The sequence below is a fragment of the Ostrea edulis genome, chromosome 9, assembly GCF_947568905.1.
Source record: "Ostrea edulis chromosome 9, xbOstEdul1.1, whole genome shotgun sequence".
In the NCBI taxonomy this organism is placed as follows: Eukaryota; Metazoa; Mollusca; class Bivalvia; order Ostreida; family Ostreidae; genus Ostrea; species Ostrea edulis.
Window position 1 is genome coordinate 47,130,711 of NC_079172.1, and position 26,270 is coordinate 47,156,980.

Below are 26,270 nucleotides of genomic sequence, written 5' to 3' on the forward strand. Positions count from 1 at the left end.
CTCTTTATTTGCTAGAAAGTAATCTCGATATTGTTGGCACTGTGTTCATTTTACTCATTTTGAGATTTATTGGTTATATAAATCGATTCCGTGTTTCACGTCAGAGATCACGTGATCATAACAGAAAAAGAATATACGTTTACGTACCACATTGCAAAATTACTGCAATAAAGGTTACGCGAAATGACCGTTGCACCGTGTTCGTCGTTCACTGAGTGATTAAAAACAAGCCACGCATACCCACGGGGGCTGTCAACAGCATGCAACGTTTAACGACACGGACGGAAGTGTTAAGCGAATGAAGAAAAACATGGATGAACAAAGCCAGAGGATGTGAATTGCTTCAAGGTAATACACAAGGCAATATGTGTATTGTCTTTTGCCAGGGACGCAACCAATAATTAGATTCTTCTATTGTATAAGTGTAAACTGAGTGTTTTATAGTGAAATCTTGTAAAATTTAGCATTTCAGGTCTCGTTTTAAATCTTAAACACGTGGCATGTAATGGAATATTCAAAGTATTCGCGTTATCATTTATTTAATATATTTTTGGACTCGCAACGTCGTGAATGTTTAAAAAAAATATCTGTGTTTTAATATGTTCAATATCCTGCCCATTAAGTATATATTCGTATGATGACATTCCGAATTATTAGTAAAACCCCGTGTACATTGCCAAGAATAACAATGTCAGCTTTCTTTTTTCAACTGTCATGGATTGTACCGTACAATACAAAAGTAGTTAAAACTGTTATGAAAGAAGAGATAAACTGATCATTGTATGCAACACATGCATGCTGCGGTGTCAATATTTGATCTCTTATCGAACGGAATGAGAGGGGGAAAGTTTAATTGAAACGTTGAATACCAATGATTTTGCACGAAGGGAGTAAGTACGAGTACTGTAACATTTTTCACATCTAATGACGTGAGCTAGGTACATGATTGACAGCTGTAAACAACCTAGTCACGTGGGATGTCAGGTTGACCTTTGCTCTTTTTTCGTTCATTGTCATCGTCAGCTGTTTCTCTTCAGTGCTCGAGTGTGACACAAAGGGAAGTTTCTGTTAATACTCTTTTTCCAAAGACTAGGATAATGGTTGTGTAGGGATAACTGACAGAGAAAAGTGTGAGTGAGGATGATGAAAAGGATCATTTCAGGTGAGCAACCAGATCATGCTGTTTTGCCAGTTGGTGGTACAGTCTTAATAAGCTGAACACTGACCTACAAACTGGAAATCGACCTTTGGTCTGAACCCAAGAGGATTTTGGGAATTGGTTGAATATTTTTGTAAACTGCTTGTAAAATTAGATTGACAACTTCCTTTAGCAGCATTTTTTGTTTAATGAGTATATAGATTAGACAGGATAGTTTATAATAGCACCTTATCATAAAAATATTGTAAGATGTACATGTACTTACAATATACCTTTGTCTCAAACTTTTGCAATACAAATCCTATTCGTGAACAGATTGTTGTAAATTGTTTGTATAAATAATGTACATTCTTTAAATTAATTGGCAATTGTATGCACAGTACAGGTTGAATCCTTAAATTTTAAATGTACTTTGGAGAGGGTTTTAAAGTCTTTGATTGGTTAAATAGTCTAGGAATTATTGAACCTTTATGTATTGCATATTGAAGAGTGTCTTGAATATCATGCTTTCTGACATCATATATCCTACATCGTACAAATAATTTGTTGATAGAGTTTTAAAGTGATTACGTTTTATATCTTTAATTAAATTCTCATTGTATAGAGTTTATACTTTCTCTTTAATGAGAAATCCTTGCTTGATTTCACTGACCAAGACCTTGAAGGAGACTTGCTATTAAGGATCGTGTATATTGACATGGAGATCAAGCTTTTTATGGTCGTTGATTAAGCTTTAATATTTGTCGGTTTACATTTGATTTCTAAATCAGTATGTATGATTTATTCGTTGTACAAAAACATTCATACACAGATGTTGCTCATAGAGAAGTGGACAGGCATATAGCCCTTACATTCTATGTTGGCTATGCCTGACCACTTATGTAATGAGAATAACTTATGTAATGTACAATTACATACATAATTTCAACCTGGAAACCTGGCATTTCTGTTGAACAAAATCTGTTAACATATGTTGTTATATGACTTGTAGTTTTGTTCAGTGCAGGCATATATTTGTACATGCTCGTGTTGTCACACTTAAGTAACAATCAGAATATGCAAACCTGACTGTTTTCATTAATGCTGAGTGCACAGAAAAAGTGTTTACTGATTGCAATATTCAGATGTTAATTATTATTTGAATGTCTTTAAAAAAAAACACACACAAAAACTGGCTGCCAAAAACATTGTACTTCTTCTATTGAATAAACATGATATGTATCATGTGTTCCCGAGTGGAGGATTACAATGAATCATTATTAAAATTCAACAGCACGGTAAGGGGACAATTCTGCATGCTTCACTGCTGTGTGTGAAGAACAGACAAGGGCTTACCTATAAATTACCCTGACATTAATTAGATTCACCTAAAGCAGTGGTTTTGGCCATGGTAGAGATCAAGTCTACAGTGCCCATCCATGGTGCTTGGGGTTTGGGCATGTTGTGCTTGTGTTAGGTATGCACATTGGTTGTACTCTGATGCTACACACATGCACATTTAATTATCAAGTGACCCAGTGAGTGTTTGGTTTGATGACTTTTCCTGATGATCAAGAGTTTTTCCAGACATGTATAACTTGTTAATGGCAAGGTATTGTATCACCATGTATTTTCATGTACAGATATTCACCAAAACATTGGATAATAAGATTTGAACTTTTTTACCAACAGGCATTTAAAAATATTCTTTTACATATTAGAAAAAAATATTAAAACCGCCCATCAAGAGATATAGTTCAGCGTACAGGTATTAAAAGAATAAGTGCACTTGTCTTGGTATTTTGGTACATTTTCTATTGTATTGAGGCTTTCAAGTAAATTAATTTGCATATATAAGATATATTGTCTGAATTTAATAAAGATTGAAATAAGAAAGCCCCCCTAGAATTCATAAGTTTAGTTCCACTTAGAGGATAATTAGGTTATATTACTTTAATTAATCTGCATTAGCAGAACAATTATGATTGGAACTTTTAGATATAGTGGTGAATTTGAAATAATTTGGCATGTTTTAGACTGTTGGGAGGGGGGGGGGGGGGTGTTCTTTCACATCTTTCTTCTGCTTTGGTTGCTGAAGCAGGTCTGTAAATTGTTTTGATATATATCATGTGAATTGTAGCTAGTCCTTGTAGAGACCACACAATATATATTATTCTTCACCTAAGAATTATACAAATCACATGGTAAAACAGAATTATTCACCAGGTCATAACTAGGTCTATTACATGTACAATAAAAACTATTCCTGATAGCAATGAAGAAGCCAACTGGTTATTGTAACTGGGTTATTATTATTATTATATATATATATATATATATATATATATATATATATATATCAATATTGGAATGTTAAAGTGATCCTCTGGCCAAAATAACATAAGATTATTTAATTGAAACAAATACAATATTAAGGCAAGGAATGACAGAGATTTTACAATACACACAAAACCAGAGCTCTAGAAAACTATACCTATCTGTTCTGATGGAAAGCATGCACGGCAGAAAGATAATCTGCTATCGGCTCTCTGATGTCACTGCTATAGTGCAACTCCTCAGGTGGATTGTTCCTACAGAATTAAACCTCCAAATCACTACACCCCACCCCCATTTTGTGGAGGAATGCTCCAATTCTGATAATTACCCATCCCCCTGAATGTTGTTTACACAAACAACAAGCAATAGGCAAATGAGGCAATGTAAATTTTGCACTATGATTTACATCAAAATTTCACTTTTAACCTGACCCTATATAATAAAACATTTAAACTATTCATGAAATTGTACAATTAATAAGCAATACTTATCATTTCCATTAGTGGAACTCTTCAAATTAAAGGCGCGTAAAGTCCTGCTACCGGGACAACATAATGTAAACACATTACTTAGGCATACATAATATGAATTATGGTATCGAATACATATTATAACCGACTGCAAACCACAACACTGATTAAAATTCTAAAGTCAAATTTAGGAATTGATTATTCTTACAAGAAAACAGACGAACTTATTAAACTATGTGAGGAAGAGAAGCTACTATATTTGCCAAATCTGACGGATATAAAGTGTCAATCGCAAGAAGAACTGTGAAGGGAAAAACCTATATGCACATCCAACACAAGAACTTTTCTTGTAATTAATGTGATGAATATGTTTTTAAAGTTATTCTGTCAGACTATGAAGACATTCTATTTTATCATACAATTAGGACAGGTTCATATGACATGGACTTTGTAATCGTACACGTACACCCCCCCCCCCCCCTACACCCACCCCCCCCCCCCCCCCGTCAATTTCCATATTTTAGAACAAGTTATATACATGTATATGCCAAACTACATTTTTTAAAGACGTTTATAACACTAATTAACACACCTAATGCGTTTCCAAACTGCATCTAAGCTAATTTGAAAATTACAAAATATTGATGGACTTGGGTGTCCAGAGAACATCGTTGTTTGGAATTTTTGAAATAGGTGTGGTGGAGTTTTAAAAACATGTAACATCTTTAATAAGATAGTGTTAGAATATTTGAAAAATGCAGTTTGACTAATGGTAATTTTATTTAAAAATACACCATGTATTTTAACTTTTAAAAGGGGGGGGGTGCTATGACCGGTTTATGTCCCAGTAATCTCGCACTTGCTCGCGAGATTTGAGCATTTTCTTACCAATGACGCACAAGAGTCATCAAAGCGCGATAACTCCAACGAGCTGGTAATGAGAAGTATTCACATCACACTAGACTGGTTCTTCGTGGTAAAGTATCAGCAGCATGTATGGACAGGGACATCACATCATGGAACAGAAACGGAACAACATTACTGGAATGACACGACATATTACAGGTTGACAGGAACACAACTTAATGCCCATACATTAGGTGCCATAAGGAACTAATGACTATCCCGTAAAATATGGAGATACTCTACATCAGCCAATGAAGAATCTATGAATGGGGACAAAAAAAAACCCCAACTTCTACGCCTACACACACCTAAACCAATGCTCTCTGACAGCAGGAGGCACATATCCTCCCCTTTAAAACAAAAGGTCTGGCCATTAACACACTTATTTTCTTTATTACAACCTTCCCTTCCGATAACTGGACCTTGTTCGTCCCAGTATTGCTGTCACCAGAATCTGGGACACAGAGGTATACACAGGCATCAGCCCAATACCAATGAGAATTTTCTAAGCTGCTAACCATACCCTCCATTATGTGAAGATTAGAAGGGGAAAGCTTCATAGTCTGAGAGGGATTACTCCCATTCTATTGACTGTCAGCGACACAATCCTGGACTGCCGATCATCGACACACCCTTACTCTACTTCTCATCGTCATCAAAGATCTGTTTTGAGTCTGTTGCTGTTTAGTATCATTGTACTAGAAGCACTGGCACTCCAATTTCATACAAGCTGTCCTTGGGAGCTCCTGTATGCTGACCTAGCAGTTTTTGACACCTCCATTGAGTCTCTGATCGAAAGAGTGGCCGAGTGGAAGAAAAGTTTGGAGGAGAAAGGACTTGAGGTCAACATGGCCAAGACCAAAGTGATGATATCGGGCTTGAATATGGAATCTATGAGAAGTTCAGGAACGTACTTTGAATGTCACTGGATATCGAGCTCCAAGCAGACAAAAGGTGACATGGGTATTCTAATATTGGGGCAGGGGAATACTGGTTGACAGGATCTCCCAATTGTTTGTTATAGATGCAAGCTCTCTCATCCTGCTTCACACAGGAATACTAGATGCATCAGTTCTAATATAGGTGCCACTGCTACAGCTTGTTAATCTGAAAAATCCAGATGACTTGGATGCAGTACCCCTCAATGATTGTGTTGGGTTGATGAATGGGCTACTTGTATCTCTCACTGACCCCAGAGCTCCAGACTCTGCAGTAAACTTTTCTGTGACTGCACCCAACAGCTGAATATTGTTAACCACTTGGACCATAATATGAAAACACTTTGATTTGGTGATTGTCACCTGTTGATTTGTATCTGCAAGACTGGACAACCAGGAGAAGATAAAGTGCTAATATCCACCTGTTTGGGACTTGACATTGCCCCAGTGATACCCACTGGAAACTGGAACCATACACTGTCCCTCGATATGCTCCAGCTCAAATCAACACAGAAATCTACACTGCTGCTGGAAGGGGTGACCTGGGTAGGCTTGTTATACAAATGGTCACTGAGAGATCAACTATAAAAATTGGCAACTAGTTGAACTGGGAGTGTATTGCTAAAGCTGCATCAGGCTTGGATTTTTCGAAAAAAAATCTCAATTTTTATGTTTTATTTTATTTGAGCAGTCGAAATTTGAGTAAAATCTCAAACTTAAGTCCAAGTTTTGACTTGAGTTGTTTTTTATTGAAATCCAGGCCAGGTCCCTGGAAGTATCAATGTAAGCCCACACCCCCAGGAACCCAATAACATCAGCAGCAGTTGTGTCACCTAGCTAGCTGTAACAAATTAACTCAGATGCGGTGTTTCATAATGCTCATGATTTTTTTAAAAAAAATAAAAATTGGCGCATTTGAGAATTGGTAAGTTATGTTCTGCTATGAGCTCTAATTGTTTGCAAAAAGGAAAATGTTTCAGAAACATGCATTTTTCATCAAAAGTCCAAATATTTACACAAATCAATTCATTTTTGGCAACATATGGATCACCAGCATTTCCTTGCCTAAATAATAAAGTAAATTAAACCTTGCTTGAAAACTTTGAAAGTCTGATAGGAGGCCAAATTAGGCCTGTGCTGTACAACATAGTACTTTAATCACAAACTTATAGTTTTAACACCATGTGGAATGAGTAATGGATATTTGGGTATGTTGTCAAAAATAAATTGTGTACATAGAGTATTTGTCAAAGAATCTTGGGATCAACCATTATCCTACTTCTGAGAGTTTTGATTAAATGTTGGCTAATGATTTGTTTATGTCAGTCACATGAAGGGAAGACCTGTCTCTAGATATGATGTCATAAATTGCACTACTTATAACGTGTCACTAGAAATTCAATACACGGTCAGTGTCTGTTTCGATGTTACAGTTAACGTGATGCTAACAAAGCACATATATCTGTCAGTTATTTGAATTGTGAAAACCTTATATATCTGAATGTGTATTGATGTAAATTCGTAACATGGTCATTTAATGACTAGGTAGTGGATATCTGGCCTGGAGGATATAAAACTTTTGAGAGCAAGTTTTCATACCCGGGACTCGGACTCCATGCTCTAAATCGTACTAATACACAAAAGTGAAGGTTATAAAACTTTTATAAAATCATTCTCGTACTCAAATTGAGTACATGCATTCTCAAGATTTTTTTAGTATGCTTTGGATCTTGCTCAGAGTTGTACTCAAAACAAACATGACTGAGTTTGAGTATGAGTACGGTAAAAGTTTTATAACCTCCAGGCCTGGTTAGTGACTGTCACTGATAATGAATATTGTAAAACTAAAATTTGGCTATAATATTTGGCCCAAGAGACTTCCTTTTGCTTATGAGGTAATGTGATATATTTTATTTTTTAGTCCCTAGATGATTGTGATCAGTGTGTCCGACATGATTCTGCCTGTGGATCGGGGAAACCACCGATGGATTGTCGCCATCGCTGCCTTCTTTACCCAGTTTATTATTTGTGGAATAACATACAGTATTGGGGTGTTCCACGTCGTGTTCAGCAAAATATTTAATGAGGATCATTTCAACACATCATGGGTTGGCTCCATATTGCTGTACACGACTGCTTTAACAAGTGAGGTTTTAATTTTGTGAACCTTTATATCCAATTAAGAGTTTAATTGTGATCTGAATTGAGATTGTGTGAACTTTAGGAAAAATTAATTCCATTCTAAAAGAGTTTTCACTATAGAAAAGTATTCTTTGATGAAAACTTTAAACTTTGTCTTTGATTTTCTAAAACTTGTGATTATGTATTTTTTTTTTATATCAACAAAGAAACTAACCCCAGGTCATTATCATGTGTAACAAATACATTTCAGTAGCTTACAACAATGTATTTTTTATTTTAACATGGAGACTACTCTGTAACAACCATTTTTTTTTTACCAACAGGTGTGGTGATGCGATGCTTCATGGCCAAGTTTGGTTGTCGATGGAGCGTGATACTGGGGGGTCTTATCTCAGCGACTGGACTGGCCATGGGGATGGTCGTCACTGAAATGTACCAGGTGTATCTTACCTTTGGTGTGCTCACAGGTATATATGTATTACATACCAGGTATATTCAGGTATCAATCAATACAGAATCCATACAGTTTGGATCCGAAGCCTGCTGATGAAGTTGTAGTGTTGCCTATAAAGTGGTTATACAGTGATCACTTTGTCAAATGTCTATCCATCCGTTTGTTGAGTCACGTTTTTAATAACAAATTTTCTAAACTTTATTAATATTTCTATTGACTCATCATCTCTGAATTTCAATTTGTCTGGAAAAGACTGGCTTGAGATTTACTAAACTTCGTAAGTTCAAGATTTCATAGTAAACTTAACGTACGATAAATAATCGTCTGATCAAACTTCTTTCCTTATGTTACATCAAAAAATCAGAAGCTTAAGGTAGAATTTAAGAAATTCGTAAGTCAGGATTTTTTTTTTGTAAGATAAAAAGTTTAGTTTGTCTTGACCAAAATATAAAATCTAGGCTGTGGATTTATCCATTCTGACAGCTTTGTTAAAATTTTCAGTGATGATAGATAAACTATTGATTCATCAGTGTAAATAAAGGTAAAACATTTCATTGTTATGTAGTGCTTTTAAAAGATTAAATGACCATATTGATACTCTACATATGTTAAAGGATATTCTGTATACAACAAACTCTGAAGTATCTCCGATTTTCCCTCTTTTTCTTAATCCAGGTATTGGCTTTGGTTTAGCCTGTACGCCCTCTATTATGGCAGTGGAACAACATTTCCACAAGCAGCGTCTCCAGGCTTTGAGTGTAGTTCTGAGTGGAGTTGGAGCTGGAATAGTGGTCTTTCCCATTCTGATCCGGACTTTGCTAGAACACCTTGCCTGGAGAGGCAGTCTTTGGATCCTCTCCGGAATAGCCCTCAATCTATGTGTCTGTGGGGCACTGATGGCCCCTGTGAGCCGCAGTAAGCAGGTGCATCTGATGCCTCTTCTGTCCTGTGTACCACTTCGAAATATTACTTTTCATGGAATGTGTATAGCTAACCTCTTTTGGAGCTTTGGTTCCACTGTGATATACATGTATCTGCCATCCTACGCAATGGACAAAGGTTCAAACTTTGAGACCTCTGTGTTTTTGGTGTCCTGTGTCGGTATGGCTAGTTTTACCTCCAGGGTTATCTTTTCGTTTATGGGACATAACAGCACACTAGATGACATGACAGCCATCTTGTGCTCTATAGGTCTGGGAGTGGTCATAACTGGCATATGCCCTCTACTGTTTGATGACTATGCAGGACAGATTGGGTATTCAATACTGTTTGGTTTTTACAATGGATATTGGACCACATTTTTGTCTCAGGCGTCACGAGAGTTACTAGGACCAGAATGCATCGCTAAAGGCAATGGATATCTCTCTTTCATGATAGCACTGGGATCTATAATGGCAGGACCAGCAGCAGGTTAGTATTTTGTTAGATTCATTCATTAGGAATTTAAATTTATTCATAAACTAATGTACTTTGAAAATATTTCTTAAATTTGTTTGTTAATTGACTAATCCTTCAGGCAAAAACAAAAGTAGAATGAACAGAAAATTTTTGATTTGAATGAGATCACTGACCGATGTTTTCCTTCTCTCAACTAGCTGAAGTAAATCTTCAGAACGCAGAAGTTGGTTGGTTGGGGGGGGGGGGGGGGGGGGGGGTGCACCTTTTTATCACAATTTTTTCCCCCTATTGCTTTCATTCTGAATTTTTAAAGGCATCAATGTCATCTTTCCGTCATTATTTTAGAATGCATATTGAGTAATTGTAACTTCAAGAAAAGAAAAAGGTTTTTGACATAGAGTTGGGAGAAAGCGAACGAAGATAATATGATGGCCTATAAATTTCTTTTTATCAGGTGTATGCACTAAGGGTGTAGTGATATATAGATGCATACCACATGTACCAATATTTATCTGATACAGCAGATGCCCAATACAAAGTTGGGTTTGATAATAAGCAATTAAGTCGGTATCAACATTAAATGTAATTGTCTATAAAAAGATTTCAGATTTACATGTCTGCTAGGAAAAGTTTATGGGACATTTTGATTCACAAATGAATACTGGTAATTTTAGATGCTATATGAAAGCTTTGCTCAGTGGGTGTTGCAACTTGGTAGTGCAACAAATTTATTCATTCATTTAAAATTTCTAACTGTCACCACAAACTTTTCATTTGAGAAGCTGTCAGCTACAAACAAATGAAAAAAAAATGAAAAAAAAGAAGTCTTTAAGAACTTTTTTAAAATTTTGATATCATTGATAGTTGTATTATGGGATATTAAGACAGATCCATGGAATAATGTTATGCTAAAATAAAAGTCAAAACACCCATTTTCTTGTTTCTTTTAATATTTCATATGGAAAATCCTTTGAGTGAAATAAATCCAATATAGCACATATTGCTAGTTTCAATATTGAATCTGAAAAATCTGGCTAATACACAGTGCTGGCATGCATATGATACCATTTTGAAAACAGAAAAAATACTTCTATTAAGAAAGAACTTTAACAATATTACTCTTATAGATTGTCAAAGTATTGTTACATTGTTTGATCCGAGATGCTGGAGCCATGTAGTAATCGTTGCATTTTCATCAACATTTAAAAAAAAAAAATTCAAACTAGAAACGTTCATGTTCAGTCTCTTTGTAAATGTTATCTACAGAGTCAAGATCACAAAGTCAAGGTTAGAACAAGAAATATTGACTTGGGGGTATCACTGTTTGTCCGACCCTATGACACAGTTTAATTTTAATTAAAATAGGATATTTATATTCTTTGGCATTACAAGGCAATTTAACAACCTGAGTGGATTGATTTAGGATCTAATTTTATTTAGTTTTCCTTATGGCATGATTTTCTTTTTTCAAACTACAGACTTCTTAATTTGATGGGTGATGATAATTTAAGAGAGGCACTTCGTATATATACATTTCACCTGGTCATGGTCAGAATAATGCTTATTGTTGACATAAATTGAAGATGGGACCCTGGAAGACCACGTCAGTTCTCTTGTTCCTTTGTATCCTGCATATATAATGATTGCATGTTTTGTGTAGGCCTATCCTATGGTAGGTTTATATCTATCAATAATCCTTTCCATCCCACTTCATATTGATCAAAGTAGATTTCATTTCATTCTTTATCTAAAGCTAAACACTCAGGTTAGGGATGTTGGGTAATCAGATAAATGAATCTACTATCAGAAGATCAGGTCAGAAATGAAGTTCATTGTCAACAGATAGCACATGAAGTGTCGGTTTTTAGCTCACCATAGCTGAAGTCAATGTGATCAACGTGTCGTAGCTGTAGTAAACTATTCATTTTCAACTTCTCCAAAATCACACAGCAATTTCAACCAAACTCTATGGGTGAAGGGTATATTCCAGTTTGTTCAAATCTTGTTAATAATGAAAATAGGCTGGAGTGTTTTTATATTAAAGAAAATCTTTTGAAGAACAACTGAATCTGAACTAAGAACTGTGTTTTTTGTTTCATTTTTGGAGCTCTGAACCTTGGTATCTTACACACCAACAAAGTCAACATGTAGATAAAACAATCAGGATTAATCATTAGAACAAAATATGCAGTGTCAGGTATGAATCACAGTCAAGGTTCACCAAAATAAAGGTCTTCAGGAATTGTGGTCCTCCCTCAGAAATATCAGAATGCTATAACTCTGGGAGAGGGCCACATTTTTGCAGCTGATATTATATATATATATATATATCCATGATACTATTAGTCTCTTTTAATATGGGAGTATCGACATGTAATGTTGATTCAGCTATTTTATTCCATGACCCTGGAACCCCTTTGATTTGAACAAACTATATATTTACACTCTTGCATTACTTTAAGTATACATGTATGATGAATAAATATTTCATAAACTTGCTTTTGATGCCCTGGGTTAGTTTTGGCATACAGTCAAAATTTCTGTGGAAATCTTTAAATACAGTTAGCCAAAATAATGTGCAAACACTATGAGATGGAGAGATCCCATCATGGCACACCACGGCTGAAACGTACGCTCCTCTTCCCTTTCACCCGTGGCTCTCTGTGTGACAATTTCTTCATTTCTCATAAATATGCGTGACGTGAATTGGCCAATCGCTGAGCTTCCGAGCAAGACTTAATCGGAGATTGAAACTGTTTATAGAATGCAGTTATATTACTCTGACCAATCAGAACGTTTGTTCTTCCACTAACAAACGCAAAATCATTGTGTAACTACATACGTGTGTTTAGCATTGGCAGTTATAAAGGTGCATTTATGAGGATCACAATGATGTTTTTCTGTCACTAAGAACAGACAGTAAGAAGTTTTTATACTACCTGGTGTTTCTAATGAAATATTCGGAGACTAATGACGACGAGTGTTGTGTTTTGGTAATTATTAACACACACACACACACACACACACACACACACACACCCCTTTTTGAACAAGTGTACATATATAAGAAATAAACCGCGAAACTGTTCAGATTTCATCAATCTGTAGGACTTTTGTTTACTATAATTTCGGTGCAAAAAGAGCACGTTTTCATTGCCACATCCATTATAGCTGTTTTACTTCTATTGATAATGGATTACGTCATTCTCGTCATGCATATTTATAAGAAACAAAGGAATTGTCACACAGAGAGCCACGGGTGAAAGGGAAGAGGAGCTTACGTTTCAGCCGTGGCTTGCGACAATGGAAAGGTCCAAAGGCAGGGACTGTGCTGTTGTTGAATCCAGAGTTAAGAAATCTCTTCCTTTGGTACATGCTGGTAATTTGTTACTTTCACCAGTCATAACATTGAAGTGCATTGTCTTCTTTTATCGGTCTAAAGGAATTTGAGGGGGTTAAAAATTTTAGATCAAATATATCATAGATATAGAAAACTATGAACCTTTATGATAAGGGTTCCAGTAAGATATCTGTATGAGTAAATGTTACTCAGATGGGCATTGTGGCCCAAGGGCCTCATATTTTATATATATGCTTGGTAGTTGTTATATAAGCTTTTTCCCAAGGTTTTGATGTGTGGTAATTTTAAGTAGTATTGTAGAATATTTATTATTTATAAGACTTGGTAGTGTGGTAATATTGAAGCTTGGAAAATTCTCGGTGACAAATTAGATCTTTATGAGTCAGAAGAATCATTGAATTATTTAATGATTTGGAACCACTGTTGCCATTCAGCTGTGGGTTCATAATGAAATTCTTTGAAATAACAGAACTTTTGTCAACATTTATGTCTCTTGTATGCAGGTCCCCAATGAAATTATTTTGCTATTTGTTATAAAGTATATTATGTCAAATGAACATAAAAATACATGATGATTCTAAATGTACTCTCGCGACTCCAATGATAACAACATCCCTTGTGATGGCCATGCAGTCAAATTGCATATTGTTTAAGTTTTTATATATGGAGGTAACAAAGATTTCTTCTGTATTCTTACAGTGTATACTGTGTGGGAATTAAAACCGTCTTAAGTTTCTGATAGAGATGTCTTTTTGATGTATAAAGAGATCCTTTCTGGTGATGTTTACTGCTTCATATTTAGACTTATTAGTTCCCACACAGCTAGTAAACTTTGATTTGTAGCGAGAATCTCTTACGACACAGATGATGGATCTGCGTGACAGTTGCTAAGTTTCAGAGCTGCATGCAAGTAAATCAATCCACGCTATTCTGTTAGGTGTACTTTTAATGTCAAAGGTACCGATATTCCGAAAAGCTATATATTTTTTTAACCTCACAGGGACAAATACTTTCCTTTTAAGTCCTTGTAATTTTCAGACATATATGAGGTATTATATGATTCATATTTAGAGTAGCTTAATTCCCCCAGTGGATCGAATTCCTCCCAGTTTCAATTTGGAAGAAGATCAAGATTACACTGTGCAGCTTTTCTATTTAAAAGAAATTAATATGAGATCTACAAACCTCCTTTTTGGGAAAAAAATGAAAAATTCTGGACACATTTTTTATCTTTACAAAGTCACTCTAATTCTATTTCCGACAAGGAAGAAAAGGTGTCAGATTTTTATTTCACAATTTAAATTTGCATGTTTTTCTGCACCAAAGTATGTGAACAGTCAACGAAATCCATAGGGCAGGCATTATAATGACATTAATTCTCTATTCAATAATTTAAGCCAAAGAACTTGTTGACCCTAATAGTCAAATATGCATGTACTATTACACTGCAAGTAATAGGTTGTGAAAAATTTAACATAATCACTGAGGATCATACACATATTGCCTGTGAAAAAATTGGTCAAAGATGAAAATGGGGAAAAGGTTGGGGATCGAGATAAAAGATTCCAAGTGCATACTGTAAACTTTATGTCCTATTAAAATATATTCTACAAATTAACATCCCTGTTGTATATTTGTGGTAAATTAAAGTATATAATGATGGCTTTGCATTGAACAAAAAAACATTTGTGTGCAGATGGGTATGGAAGTATATTGCACAAGGACATTGATTTCTAGAATGCACTTCAATTACACTTTGCAATGAATATAACACTTCAGTGTAGTCACTGAGATCGATAGATAATAATACCATGTAGTCACTGAGTGTGACTGATATATCTTCTCTGTTCATCTGTTCAATTGCAATGATTTAAATGTACTAATTATAATTAATTGCATTTGCAATCATATTCTCAATGATCAACTTGTTGTGGAATTTCAGTGCAATTATAAGCGTTACTAATTCCATGGATATATGGTCATGTTTTCCTAGCATTTGATATCTCTGTTAGTTTATGGAGAAAGGCCTCACTGCACCACTATAGTATCACAGTTTGGCTTAAAGGTGGCTCACTACACCCAGAAAATAGTTTCTAAAATCAGTACGAATTGATTTAATTATAAAAGATATGATTATATACAATAAGTATATATGCCAAAAAGGTAACAAAAAATATACAAATTTGGATAATAACATGATTTTCAAAACAAACAAAAATTCAACACATATGAACAAAAGACTCTTGGGGATTTGAACCGAGATCTGCGGTTCACCAGCCCACTGAGCTACAATGATAGGCAAACAAATATATCAATGCAATTTATTTCACAAAACATTTAAATTGCCATCTTGTGACGTGGTGTCATACAGAGTATAAGATTTAGTGCAGTTAGCTACCTTAAAGCCAAAATGGAATACATGTACTATACATAGAATACATGTATATACCAGATAGAAGGGATTAAGGACACTCAATCATTGATGACATTTACAGTAAGGTCAGTAGGTGTAAGCTGTATGTGGTAGACATATATACGTAAGAATTGTTTTGTACTTCTGTTGTAGGTCTGTTGATCCAAGAAGAGACGGAGTTCAAGTACGCTTTCTACTTAGCAGGTCAGTAAAAATCTTAAGGGCCTCAGGGGGACAGGCAATTCAGAAAAAGTCTTTGAAGGAAATATGATCACTTGATTTGAGTATTGTCAAGCTCCAAATATATTAAAAGGAGTTGTGTATTAAATGTCCTAACTCCCATCCCAGAAGTTAAGTGTTCATAATTTGAATTATTCATCAAAAAACAGAAGGTTAGTCCTTTATATTACTCAGTACTCTAAGAAAGAACACCAACATATAATTGCCATGAATTCTTTTATATTCCATAAACACTAGCTTAAAGTCAGCAAACCAGTTAACTGCCATTCTTACCATCCTTTTCAACTCACCTGGCTCATAGGCTTGTTTGAGCTATTGCCATCACTTGAAGTCTGTCTGTCTGTCAGCATCTGCACACAGTTACTTATCAATATTCTTGTCCAGAATGGCTGAATAATCAGTTAATATACTGGATACAACTTTTCTCCCATATTCACCCGTGTAAGACTGACATTACCCATGTCAGACAGCCATGTGAGATTTTTATACGCCCGTCAAAGACGGGACGTATTATGGTATGGCTCTGTCCGTATGTCTGTCTGTCCGGACCTTGTGGGCAGGATACAGACTGAACCATAAACCCTAGGACTTTACAACTTGGTACATTTGATCACCATGATGAGAGGAAGATGCCTATTGTTTTTCGAGGTCAAAGGTCAAGGTCGTAGTATCACTTATTAGGAAAACCTTGTGGGCAGGATACAAACCGAACCGTAAGTTTCAGGATATTATAACTTGGTATATTTGATCACCATGATGAGAGGAAGATGCCTATTGTTTTTCACTTTTTAGGAAAACCTTGTGGGCAGGATACAAACCGAACCGTAAGCTCCAGGATATTATAACTTGGTATATTTGATCATCATGATGAGAGGAAGGTGCCTATTGTTTTTCAAGGTCAAAGGTCAAGGTCGTAGTATCACTTATTAGGAAAACCTTGTGGGCAGGATACAAACCGAACCGTTAGCATATTTATGAAGTAACGCATTCTAAGGCTATCCCTCTTTATATCTTGATATCCATTTCTACAAGCATAATAATGAATTAGCTCACAGAGGACAGTGCTAACTTCACTAAAATATGAATCCCACTAAAATATGTTTTCCTTGAGCAAAATCTACGGACGTATTATGCCACGTTGGCGTTGCTCTTGTTCTGTCTTAATTACACTGCTACATGTATGACGTCATTGATTATCACTTACTTATCCAGTTTTGTTCTTAATTCTCCTGCAAAAGTCCCAGTTGCTGGAGTAGGCATCAGTCAATCTGCTTGTCTGTCCTATGGGCGGAATTAAGACAGATTGCATTTTATTCATACACTCTAACCATGTCTTCCTGGGCCTACCCCAACTTCTGTGACCAAGGTTTATGATGTCATATACAGTGAAACTTCTCCAAACCGGCCCCTCAGAAAACCAGTTCTCCCTGAATATCGGCCGATTTTCAAAGTCCCGGCAGAAATCTTAACATTTCCTTACAAAGAAAGTCTTACAAAACCGGCCACCCCTGAAAACCGGACATCGGCCACTTTTTAAAGTACATTTGTTAACAAACATGTGTAATTTACCCTTAACATACTGGCCACTTTTTGAAGACAAGAAAAGTTTGGCCAGAGGAGGATCAAGATCATCCAGATGTGCAAATTGCCTGACCTACTGACCAGGTGGGAAATTATCTACTGGAGGTGTGAAAAACACTAGTGGCCTCTTTATTTTCTATTGTTTACCTGTGCTGTCAAGGGTGTTAATTGACACTTAGCTAATCCAAGAGACCCTTCCAAATTCTGTACAAAATGTAAAAAACAGTTTGGAACATATCAAAGGAATACAGTATCAGACACCATATTGTTACACTACATTACCTAACCTTATGGATATAACCAGTAGTTAATAAAGAACAAACCCATGACTGTTAATGATAATTATTAAAAGATAGATTAATTTTCTTGGTTTCCATAGACTTGATATTCCAAAGAAATATTCAAATTACAATTTCATTTTTACTACTGTACTTTTTAAAAACATCAAAACAAAATTGTTTTATGACATAAGTGATGAATGTAAACAGTTTTTATAGGTAAGAGGAATTCCAATAATAGGCCTCTGTGTTTTCTCTATGTATCCTGTTATAGATTTTTAGTTTAAAATTAGATGATTTCAGCGAGAATATTTCTTATAATTCATAATTACTTTTAGGTACAAGTGGACTAATTTAATCTCCACTGATAATTGATCATAGATCACCAGATGAAAGTGAACAGTACCTACTTTGTGAATATTGAGATAAAACGTCTATAATTGCTAAATTCTCGGTATACCGGCCATCCCTCTAAACCGGCCGTTTTTTCCAGTCCGAGAGCCGGCCAGTTTAGAGAAGTTTCACTGTATATATATTCTCTGATTTACATTACATGGGAAGTAAAATATTTTGTATTGTATTTTTCAAGTATTGATTTTATGTAACTTTCTGGGGGAAAGCCTTTGGGGTTTTGGCTGACACATAAAGTGTGAGCCAAATTTGGGTATGTTCTTTTTTTGACTTTCTAGTTAGTTTTTGAATGTTGAAATGAAGATTTTAATGATTTTAATTCTCTCAGAGCCCCTTATGTAATGCCATTAACTGTGGATAAACTTTGAGAAAAATAATCCATCATTATATTGTCTCATGTGGGGAACTCCACCTTGGAAACAAGATTTCTGTCTAGGACTCCGCATAGCATTGTTCCTCTGGAGGAAAATCACAAATCCTCTGTCATACTAATAAAAGATTTTATTAGCAAAAGTGTTTTGACTACTTTGAATGATTTGAATTTCAATATGACCACTGTGGTGTTTGATTGAATCCAACTTCTCTAGAATGACATTGTAATTCATCTGCAGTCATCATACTTGGTACAAATGTTCCTCAGTTGGCTCTGCAGCAGTGTTGTTGGTACTTTTATGGAGTGATTCAAATTTTGATGTGGCATTGATATTGATTGGCTGAGACAAAATTTACTTTTTCCTCCAAAATGGCTGCATCTCTAGTCACTGTACTTCATACAAATGTTCCTCTAGGGTTCCTGCATTGTTGCATTACAACAATTTTGGGTGTGCACACTCCCCCAAACCTTTGTTTGAATGCTGTTTGTCAGTCCTCATTTATATATATATATGCATAATATTTATGCATTTTTTCAGTTGATCAGTGAAATTGCATACAGGGAGAGACAATCAGTCAGATGATGCCTTTAAAATGACTATCTGCAACAGTTCTTCACTGCAGCAGAAGCAGTTGACAATAATAAAAAAAATTAACATCAAATTTGTTAATTGAAAGATAAAAAGACAGTTTTCAGGCATTTGTTGAGTGATCAAGATATATTTTTGTTTTTGAAAACAAGGAGTGTGTGTATATAGCCCTAAAACTGGTGTGCAACAATTCTTATGCAGAAATGTAGTTAATTTTCAGAGCAATTTGAATTTCAGTATGGCCACCATGGCATTTGATTTGTTGGAGTTATGCAGACCAGATGAGCAATTCAGGCCCTTGAGAAACACTTTTAAGTGTGGGATAGATAGAATTTTGTTAGCAAAGGAGTTTATGGGCATTTATTATAGTAATTTGTACTTGTATAAAAGGTTCCTTGGCATGATAACAAAAATTTTCTGGTTTGATAAATATTGATATCTCGAAATTTAGTCCTCTCTTATGATGATATATAAAGATAATGACTTACATTTTAGCTTGCCTTATCCAAAAGCCCATGTGAGCTTTTCTGATCAGATTTTTGTTGTTGTCATAGTCATCATAATTTATGTACATTTTCAACTTCTCACCACTGGGCCAATTTCAACCAGACTCATCGCAAAGTATATCTGGGTGAAAGGGATTAAATTTTGTTTAAAGAAGGGTCATGACATGCCCCTATTCCAAGGGGAAATAAAGAAAGAATGGAGATTGGTAGGGATGTTAAAAAAATTTCAAGACATACTGAACCAAAGAATTCAAGAATTGTACAAAAAGTTTCTCGTATAATGAAGTTAAATTTAATTGAAGCCATGAGGTCTTTGACCATGTTGGGGCCACAATAGGAATATATAGGAAAATTCTTTAAATATATATCTTCATTTGAAAACAGCAAGAGTTCAATTTGTCAAATTGTAAGCATCTTTTTGTAGTGTAGTTTGTTAACAACGTGACATGCAGGGTCACAATGTAGTTCTCAGTTTCCTATTAAATTTAGATTATATAGGAAATTCAATCTTATTTATATGAAAGTGTCCTCATGTTGTCTAGATTAAATTTTCTGCATTAGCAGACAGGTCTACAATAAAGATTTAAAATTTACACACTTCATTTACATGCATATGATGAATATATAATTATATTTTGTAAAACTTGACTATTTTACCCTGGACTGGAGTGGTTTAGTAGAGATCTAAAGATAATTACAGTATATGAGAATGATATGAAATCACTCGGAGATACATGTATATAGTGGTCAAGGAAAAGGAATGAATGCCTTATTGCTGAGCAGTTAGTGGTGTTACAGTAAGGTGGCTCAGGTGAGCATTGTGACTCCTGGCTCTCTTGTCTGGTTTCACTAATTATTCTTGGACAAAATAACATCTATGAACTTGAAATATAAAAGTGGAGGATATGTACAACAATATTTTGAAAGTGAAAACTTTCAAATTTACTTTATTTAGTCAAAAAATGCAGTTTTAGTTGAAAGCAATCTGGAAAAAAAAAAATGAAAACCCCTGCTGGACTCGAACACACGATCTACAGTTCAGCAGTCAACATGCTAAGCTACTCAGCTTGGCGATGATTTTAGAAATGAATAGACAAATATTGCTGACATTTATATTTTCATCCGTGTTTTAAAAGGAAGTCAGCCATTATAATGATGTTGAGTACCTCCTTAAAATGTAAAACACTCAAAAACAAAAAACAAAGAAAGCATTACTTACCAGACTAAATGTACAAAATCACGTGTTTTCGACATTTATAATACTTTATTTCAAAAATTGAGTAAATTTTTTGGCAGGCTTGACAAGCAGGATTGCACGCACATGTAATATGTCAGTTGAAAGGGATGTTTTCTATCTCCTCTTACTCTAAATTTCAGCACCTTCTACAATAATGAAATTTTACATAGGATTCCGTTGATTTGGTTTTGGAGTTCTAAGAAAGAAAACATTCTTCAGCAACGAAACAGTCTGAATGAGATATTGATCAAAAAGCCCAAAGGGGCTTGCATCATAAAAGAAACATGAAATTAACTAGGAATATATATAAATGTTTGTTAGAATGAGTCATTGACCTAAAAAAAAAAAAAACAAAAAAAAAAAAACATTTAGCTTGATGATGGGGGATAGTGTTTTGGTCTGTCTTAGTCTGTCTCTTTTTTTGTCAACAATTTAAACTTCAGTCAAAACTTGTAAATAATATTAAGTGAAAACTTTAAACTATGTGAAATCCTGAAATCAAAGGTCAATGCTGAGATCAATGTCATATGTTAGGTCCAAGGTCAATGTATAGTCACAATTAGACTTGTCTGTGGTTCAGAATATAGCATTTCACAAACCCGTCTTGTTGCATTTGTTGTCGGTGCAGGTTAGATCTTGTTACCAGCATGTCAGAAAGTGTTATTAAAACGTACTGTAAAAAGATACGACTCTCGTGTTCATAGTTTTAATGACCCAAATTCTTTTTTGTTCCCAGGTTCGTCTTTATTGTGGAGCTCTGTCATTATGATGCTATTTAAGTACCAGTCCTGTGGCTTGGAGAACTTTGTAGCAGAACCAGAAAAGAACTACCAGAAGATTCCTCTTGTGGAAAGTTCTGAGGAGAAGTGTCTAATAAAGGGAGAACCAATATTAGTGTAAGTTAGACATGATGGCCTGGTTCTCTCTAGTCAACAGGTAACAGTCTTATGTGGCCCCTACTAACTCACCCTGGCTGCTAGCTGCTCGTATAATCAGCTTTGGCTTAACACTTAGAGATCCAATTTTTAGCCAATATTATTCCACACATATTAATTGGATTCTGCCTGTCAATCATGCAAAAAGGAATAGCATGATTGACACACTACCTGCTACCCATGGGGTGTGTGTATGTATATCAATTACCTATCCTTGTATCCTGTTCTTTTATGTACTGCTAGCCATATATCTTCAAAAATGAAGTATATGGCTCAAAAATAATATGGTTTCAAAACTCAATTAGCATGTACATTAGCTTTTTTTTTTAGAAAATCCCCCTGTGGTTAGAGCTGGAAACATAAGGAAATTACTATCAGTAATAAAATTAGAAACTATAATCTTAATTCCTATAACAAATTCAAATCCCAGGTAATAAAAAACTGTAATTGTGCAATGTCCTGTAATTTTTGCAGGACTTAATTTTTGAGGTATTCAATTTGTATATTTTTAATTCTTTCAATTTAATCATAAGTCTATAGCCTTTTCATGAAGCAGAATTTATTAAATGTTGTATTTCTAAATTCAGAAAGTATTTTAATCTAAATTGATTTAAAAAGACACCTTAGAATATTTATGTATTGACAGATCGTACCAACGTACAGATGATGTTCTCTTCTTTCAGAGTTTTTAAATAAATTTATTTTTATACAGCACACAGGGTGAAAGAAGCTGACATTTGACATCATTTCATTTGACGCAACCTGCATGTGCATTGAAAATTTACACGCAAATTTATACCAGAGACATTATTTGACAGAGATTAGCAACTTCCACATCTCGCTGCCCAGGATACCTCTGTAAAAATGCATACACTGATTAAAATCATGTACGCCATCTTAATGATCAAAGATATGAAGTTATCCTGTCACTAAAACATTCAAAATATGATATTTTCATGTAAAGAGATTTCACTTCAATTAAGAAACAAACTTCATTTTTTAAATACATGAGGGTATGAACTGAGAAGCTTCACACTGGAATACTTCATGAAAAGTATGCTGGGATGAAACATTGCAGTTCATCCCTATATGTATTTTCAAAAATGAAGTTATTTGTTATGTTTTCATTCTACTTTCATTTCTGTCAGAATTCCCAGCTAGAAAAATAGACATACTATATTTATCAAGATTCATACCCACAGTGTTCACAACTGCATCACATTCATTAGGAAATGGCTGTCATTACAACTGGTGAAGATGTGGAAGGTGAAGACCTTGGGAATATAAATTTAGTAAATAAATATGAAGGTGAAGTTTCAAAAAACACATGACCTTAACTTGGCTAAATTGGCAAGATATTAGGAACTGAAACAAGTGAATAGAAATGTTGAACTGTCTTGATATTGTAAGCAGTAAACACATTGTCGAAGGAGTTGTTTACATCTCTGTTAAACATGTCTCTGTAAACAAAGTTTTTCAATATTTGCATTTACAGTGTCATGTAATATTGAAAAATGACACTTTAGACATTTCTTATTGTATGGACAAAAAACTTTTACCACATATTAATCTTCGAACTGAACAACAGAATGATTTTAGATAAAATGAACACCATGAAATATTAATTTCACACAGTAATTCAGTTAGATGGTATTTTGATCGTTAAGTATTCTGGTGTCATTCAATTCATGTCCTCTCCATTTCCTGTGTGGTTTCAGTAACTCACTCTATAATCTTTATACCCATTCAAACATGTAAAGATTAGCCCCCTTTCAGACCCTGGACACTTCATATGCTAGTTAGGCCATGTCTACTTCTCTGGTAACTAATGGTAATAAAAATTGGGTCTTTAAACACTTTCCAGCATATTCAAATATATTCTGTTAATGTCAAAGTTTTCAATGACTTTGGGCCACATAATTTCTTCATGCTTATAGTAGTAGATTTTTTTGTTTTCTGTTTTTACTGTAAATATACTGCAGCATTAGAGATGCATATGGTTATCATCTGGGGTAGGTATTTGTATTAGGAATAAACACTCACATCTAGCCTATATGATGATGTGCTCCAAGAGGCTGAGATTTATATGCAAAATCACAGTAAAAATACCAAACCTGAGAGTTTTTGGTGTTGATATATAGAATAGTAGAAATATGTATGAGGAACTTTGGTGTGTCCATTGGATTTAGATGTTCTTTTTGTAAACCAGTACACATATACATAGCCAATTGTTCTTATCATGAAACTGCATCCTGGTCTTAAACCATTGATATATCTTATCCAGATGCAGTGTCTATTCCCTCCTTGTTTGTTAGGTCACCTGAATTCATTCAGGTGACCTATTGCTATCTGTTTTTGTCCGTCGTCGTTCGTCGTGCGTTAACATTTGAACATTTTCAGCTTCTTCTCTGAAACCCCTGAACCAATTTCAACCAATTTTGTCATATAGCATCTGTGGGTGAAGGGGAACAAAAATTGTGAAATTCGTGGTCCCTGGGGCCTGAGGGGTGGGGCAAAAACCATCAAAATGAGTGTAATTTTAAAAAATCTTCTTCTTTACTCCTGGACATCAAGAAGCCAAACTGTGGGCATAATTATAATGAGCATTGAGCCCTCTACCAAAATTGTGAAATTCATGGCCCCTGGGGCAGGGGTTCTTGTGTTAGGGTGGGGCTCTATTGGTCATATAGTGAAAATGGCAAAAACCATCAAAATGAGTGTAATTTTAAAAAATCTTCTTTACTCCTGGACATCAAGAAGCCAAACTGTGGGCATAATTATAATGAGCATTGAGCCCTCTACCAAAATTGTGAAATTCATGGCCCCTGGGGCAGGGGTTCTTGTGTTAGGGTGGGGCTCTATTGGTCATATAGTGAAAATGTAGAAATTCTTTGAAAATCTTCTGTCTCTGGGTATTAAGTAGACAAACTAATAGCATGGTAATGATGAGCAAGGATGCCTCTTTATACCCCCCGCAACAAGTTGGGGGGGGGTATACTGGAATCGAGTTGTCCATCTGTCCGTCCGTCCGACCATCTGTAGACGCAATGGTTTCCGGGCTCTAAAGCATTATCCTTTCCACCTACCGTCACCATATCATATATATGGACTACCCATGGGATGAAGATGTTCCCCATCGATTTTGGGGTCAAAAGGTCAAAGGTCAAGCACACTGGACATCGAAGTAGCAATATGGTTTCCGGGCTCTAAAGTGTTATCCTTTCCACCTACAGTCACCATATCATACAGATGGACTACCCACAGGATGAAGATGTTCCCTATCGATTTTAGGGTCAAAAGGTCAAAGGTCAAGCGCACTGGACATTGAAGTAGCAATATGGTTTCTGGGCTCTAAAGTGTTATCCTTTCCACCTACAGTCACCATATCAAACATATGGACTACCCATGGGGTGAAGATGTTCCCTATCGATTTTGGGGTCAAAAGGTCAAGTGCACTGGACATTGAAGTAGCAATATGGTTTCCGGGCTCTAAAGCGTTATCCTTTCCACCTACAGTCACCATATCATATATATGGACTACTAATGGGATGAAGATGATCCCTATCGATTTTGGGGTCAAAGGTCACGCGCACTGGACATTGAAGTAGCAATATGGTTTCCGGGCTCTAAAGCGTTATCCTTTCCACCTACAGTCACCATATCATACATATGGACTACCCATGGGATGAAGATGTTCCCTATCGACTTTGGGGTCAAAAGGTCAAAGGTCATGCGCACTGGACATCGAAGTAGCAACACTCAGAAAAGAGGTAGTTTATACCTATTACCAACACCCTTTGGGAGATTGGGGTAAGCGGGGGGTATTCTTAGTGAGCATTGCTCACAGTACCTCTTGTTAAAAATTGTGAAATTCATGGCCCCTGGATCAGGGGTTCTGGTGCTAGGGTGGGGCTCTATAAGTCATATAGTGAAAATGCATTATTTCTTTGAAAATCTTCTTCTCTGTCCTTGGGTATTAAGTAGACAAACCAATAGCATGATTATGATGAGCAAGGATGCCTCTTTCAAAATTGTGAAATTTATGGCCCCTGGGTCAGGGGTTCTGGTATTAGGGTGGGGCCCTATTGATCATATAGTGAAAATGCATTTTATTTCTTTGAAAATCTTCTCCTCTGCTGCTGGGTATTAAGTAGACAAACTAATAGTATGATAATGATGATCAAGGATGCTTCTTTCAAAACTGAAATTTATGGCCCCTGGGTCAGGGGTTCTGGTGCAAAAGCGGGGCTGACCACATAGCTATTCAATGTTTCTTCCATCCAAAAGTAAAATTCTTATATTTAAACACAAACCTAATTCAAACATTGGAAGGTTGTTACATGATACTCAGGTGACCTATAAGGCCCCTGGGCCTCTTGTTCCTCTTACAATGGTTTCATTGAAATGGGTCCATCATTGCTTTTTGTATTGTGCTTGTATATAGTGTAACAAAAGGAGCCTCTATAATATCCAAGCCACTATCATTACCATTGCAGAACTCTTCGATGAACTTGCATGCCGAAAGTATATACCAGAAAAAACATTCCATGGAAAAAAAGATAT

General features: G+C 35.5%; 1 protein-coding gene across 2 annotated transcripts in view; it reads left to right on the plus strand.

Annotated features, from left to right (window-relative positions):
• Positions 1 to 72: 72 nt before the first annotated feature.
• The window catches only part of LOC130050189 (monocarboxylate transporter 12-like), a 30,447-nt gene continuing 4,249 nt past the window's right edge, over positions 73 to 26,270 (plus strand). Inside the window, exons 1-6 of one of the 2 annotated variants that reach the window (XM_056149414.1) lie at positions 73 to 348; positions 7,711 to 7,934; positions 8,255 to 8,398; positions 9,061 to 9,795; positions 15,711 to 15,761; positions 21,509 to 21,668. In XM_056149414.1, coding sequence (XP_056005389.1) covers positions 7,718 to 7,934; positions 8,255 to 8,398; positions 9,061 to 9,795; positions 15,711 to 15,761; positions 21,509 to 21,668 — 1,307 coding nt within the window. In that variant the 5' untranslated portion in view covers positions 73 to 348; positions 7,711 to 7,717. Of the gene's footprint in view, positions 349 to 978; positions 1,163 to 7,710; positions 7,935 to 8,254; positions 8,399 to 9,060; positions 9,796 to 15,710; positions 15,762 to 21,508; positions 21,669 to 26,270 lie in introns of those variants that run through there. The other variant, XM_056149415.1, reaches the window with a different exon arrangement.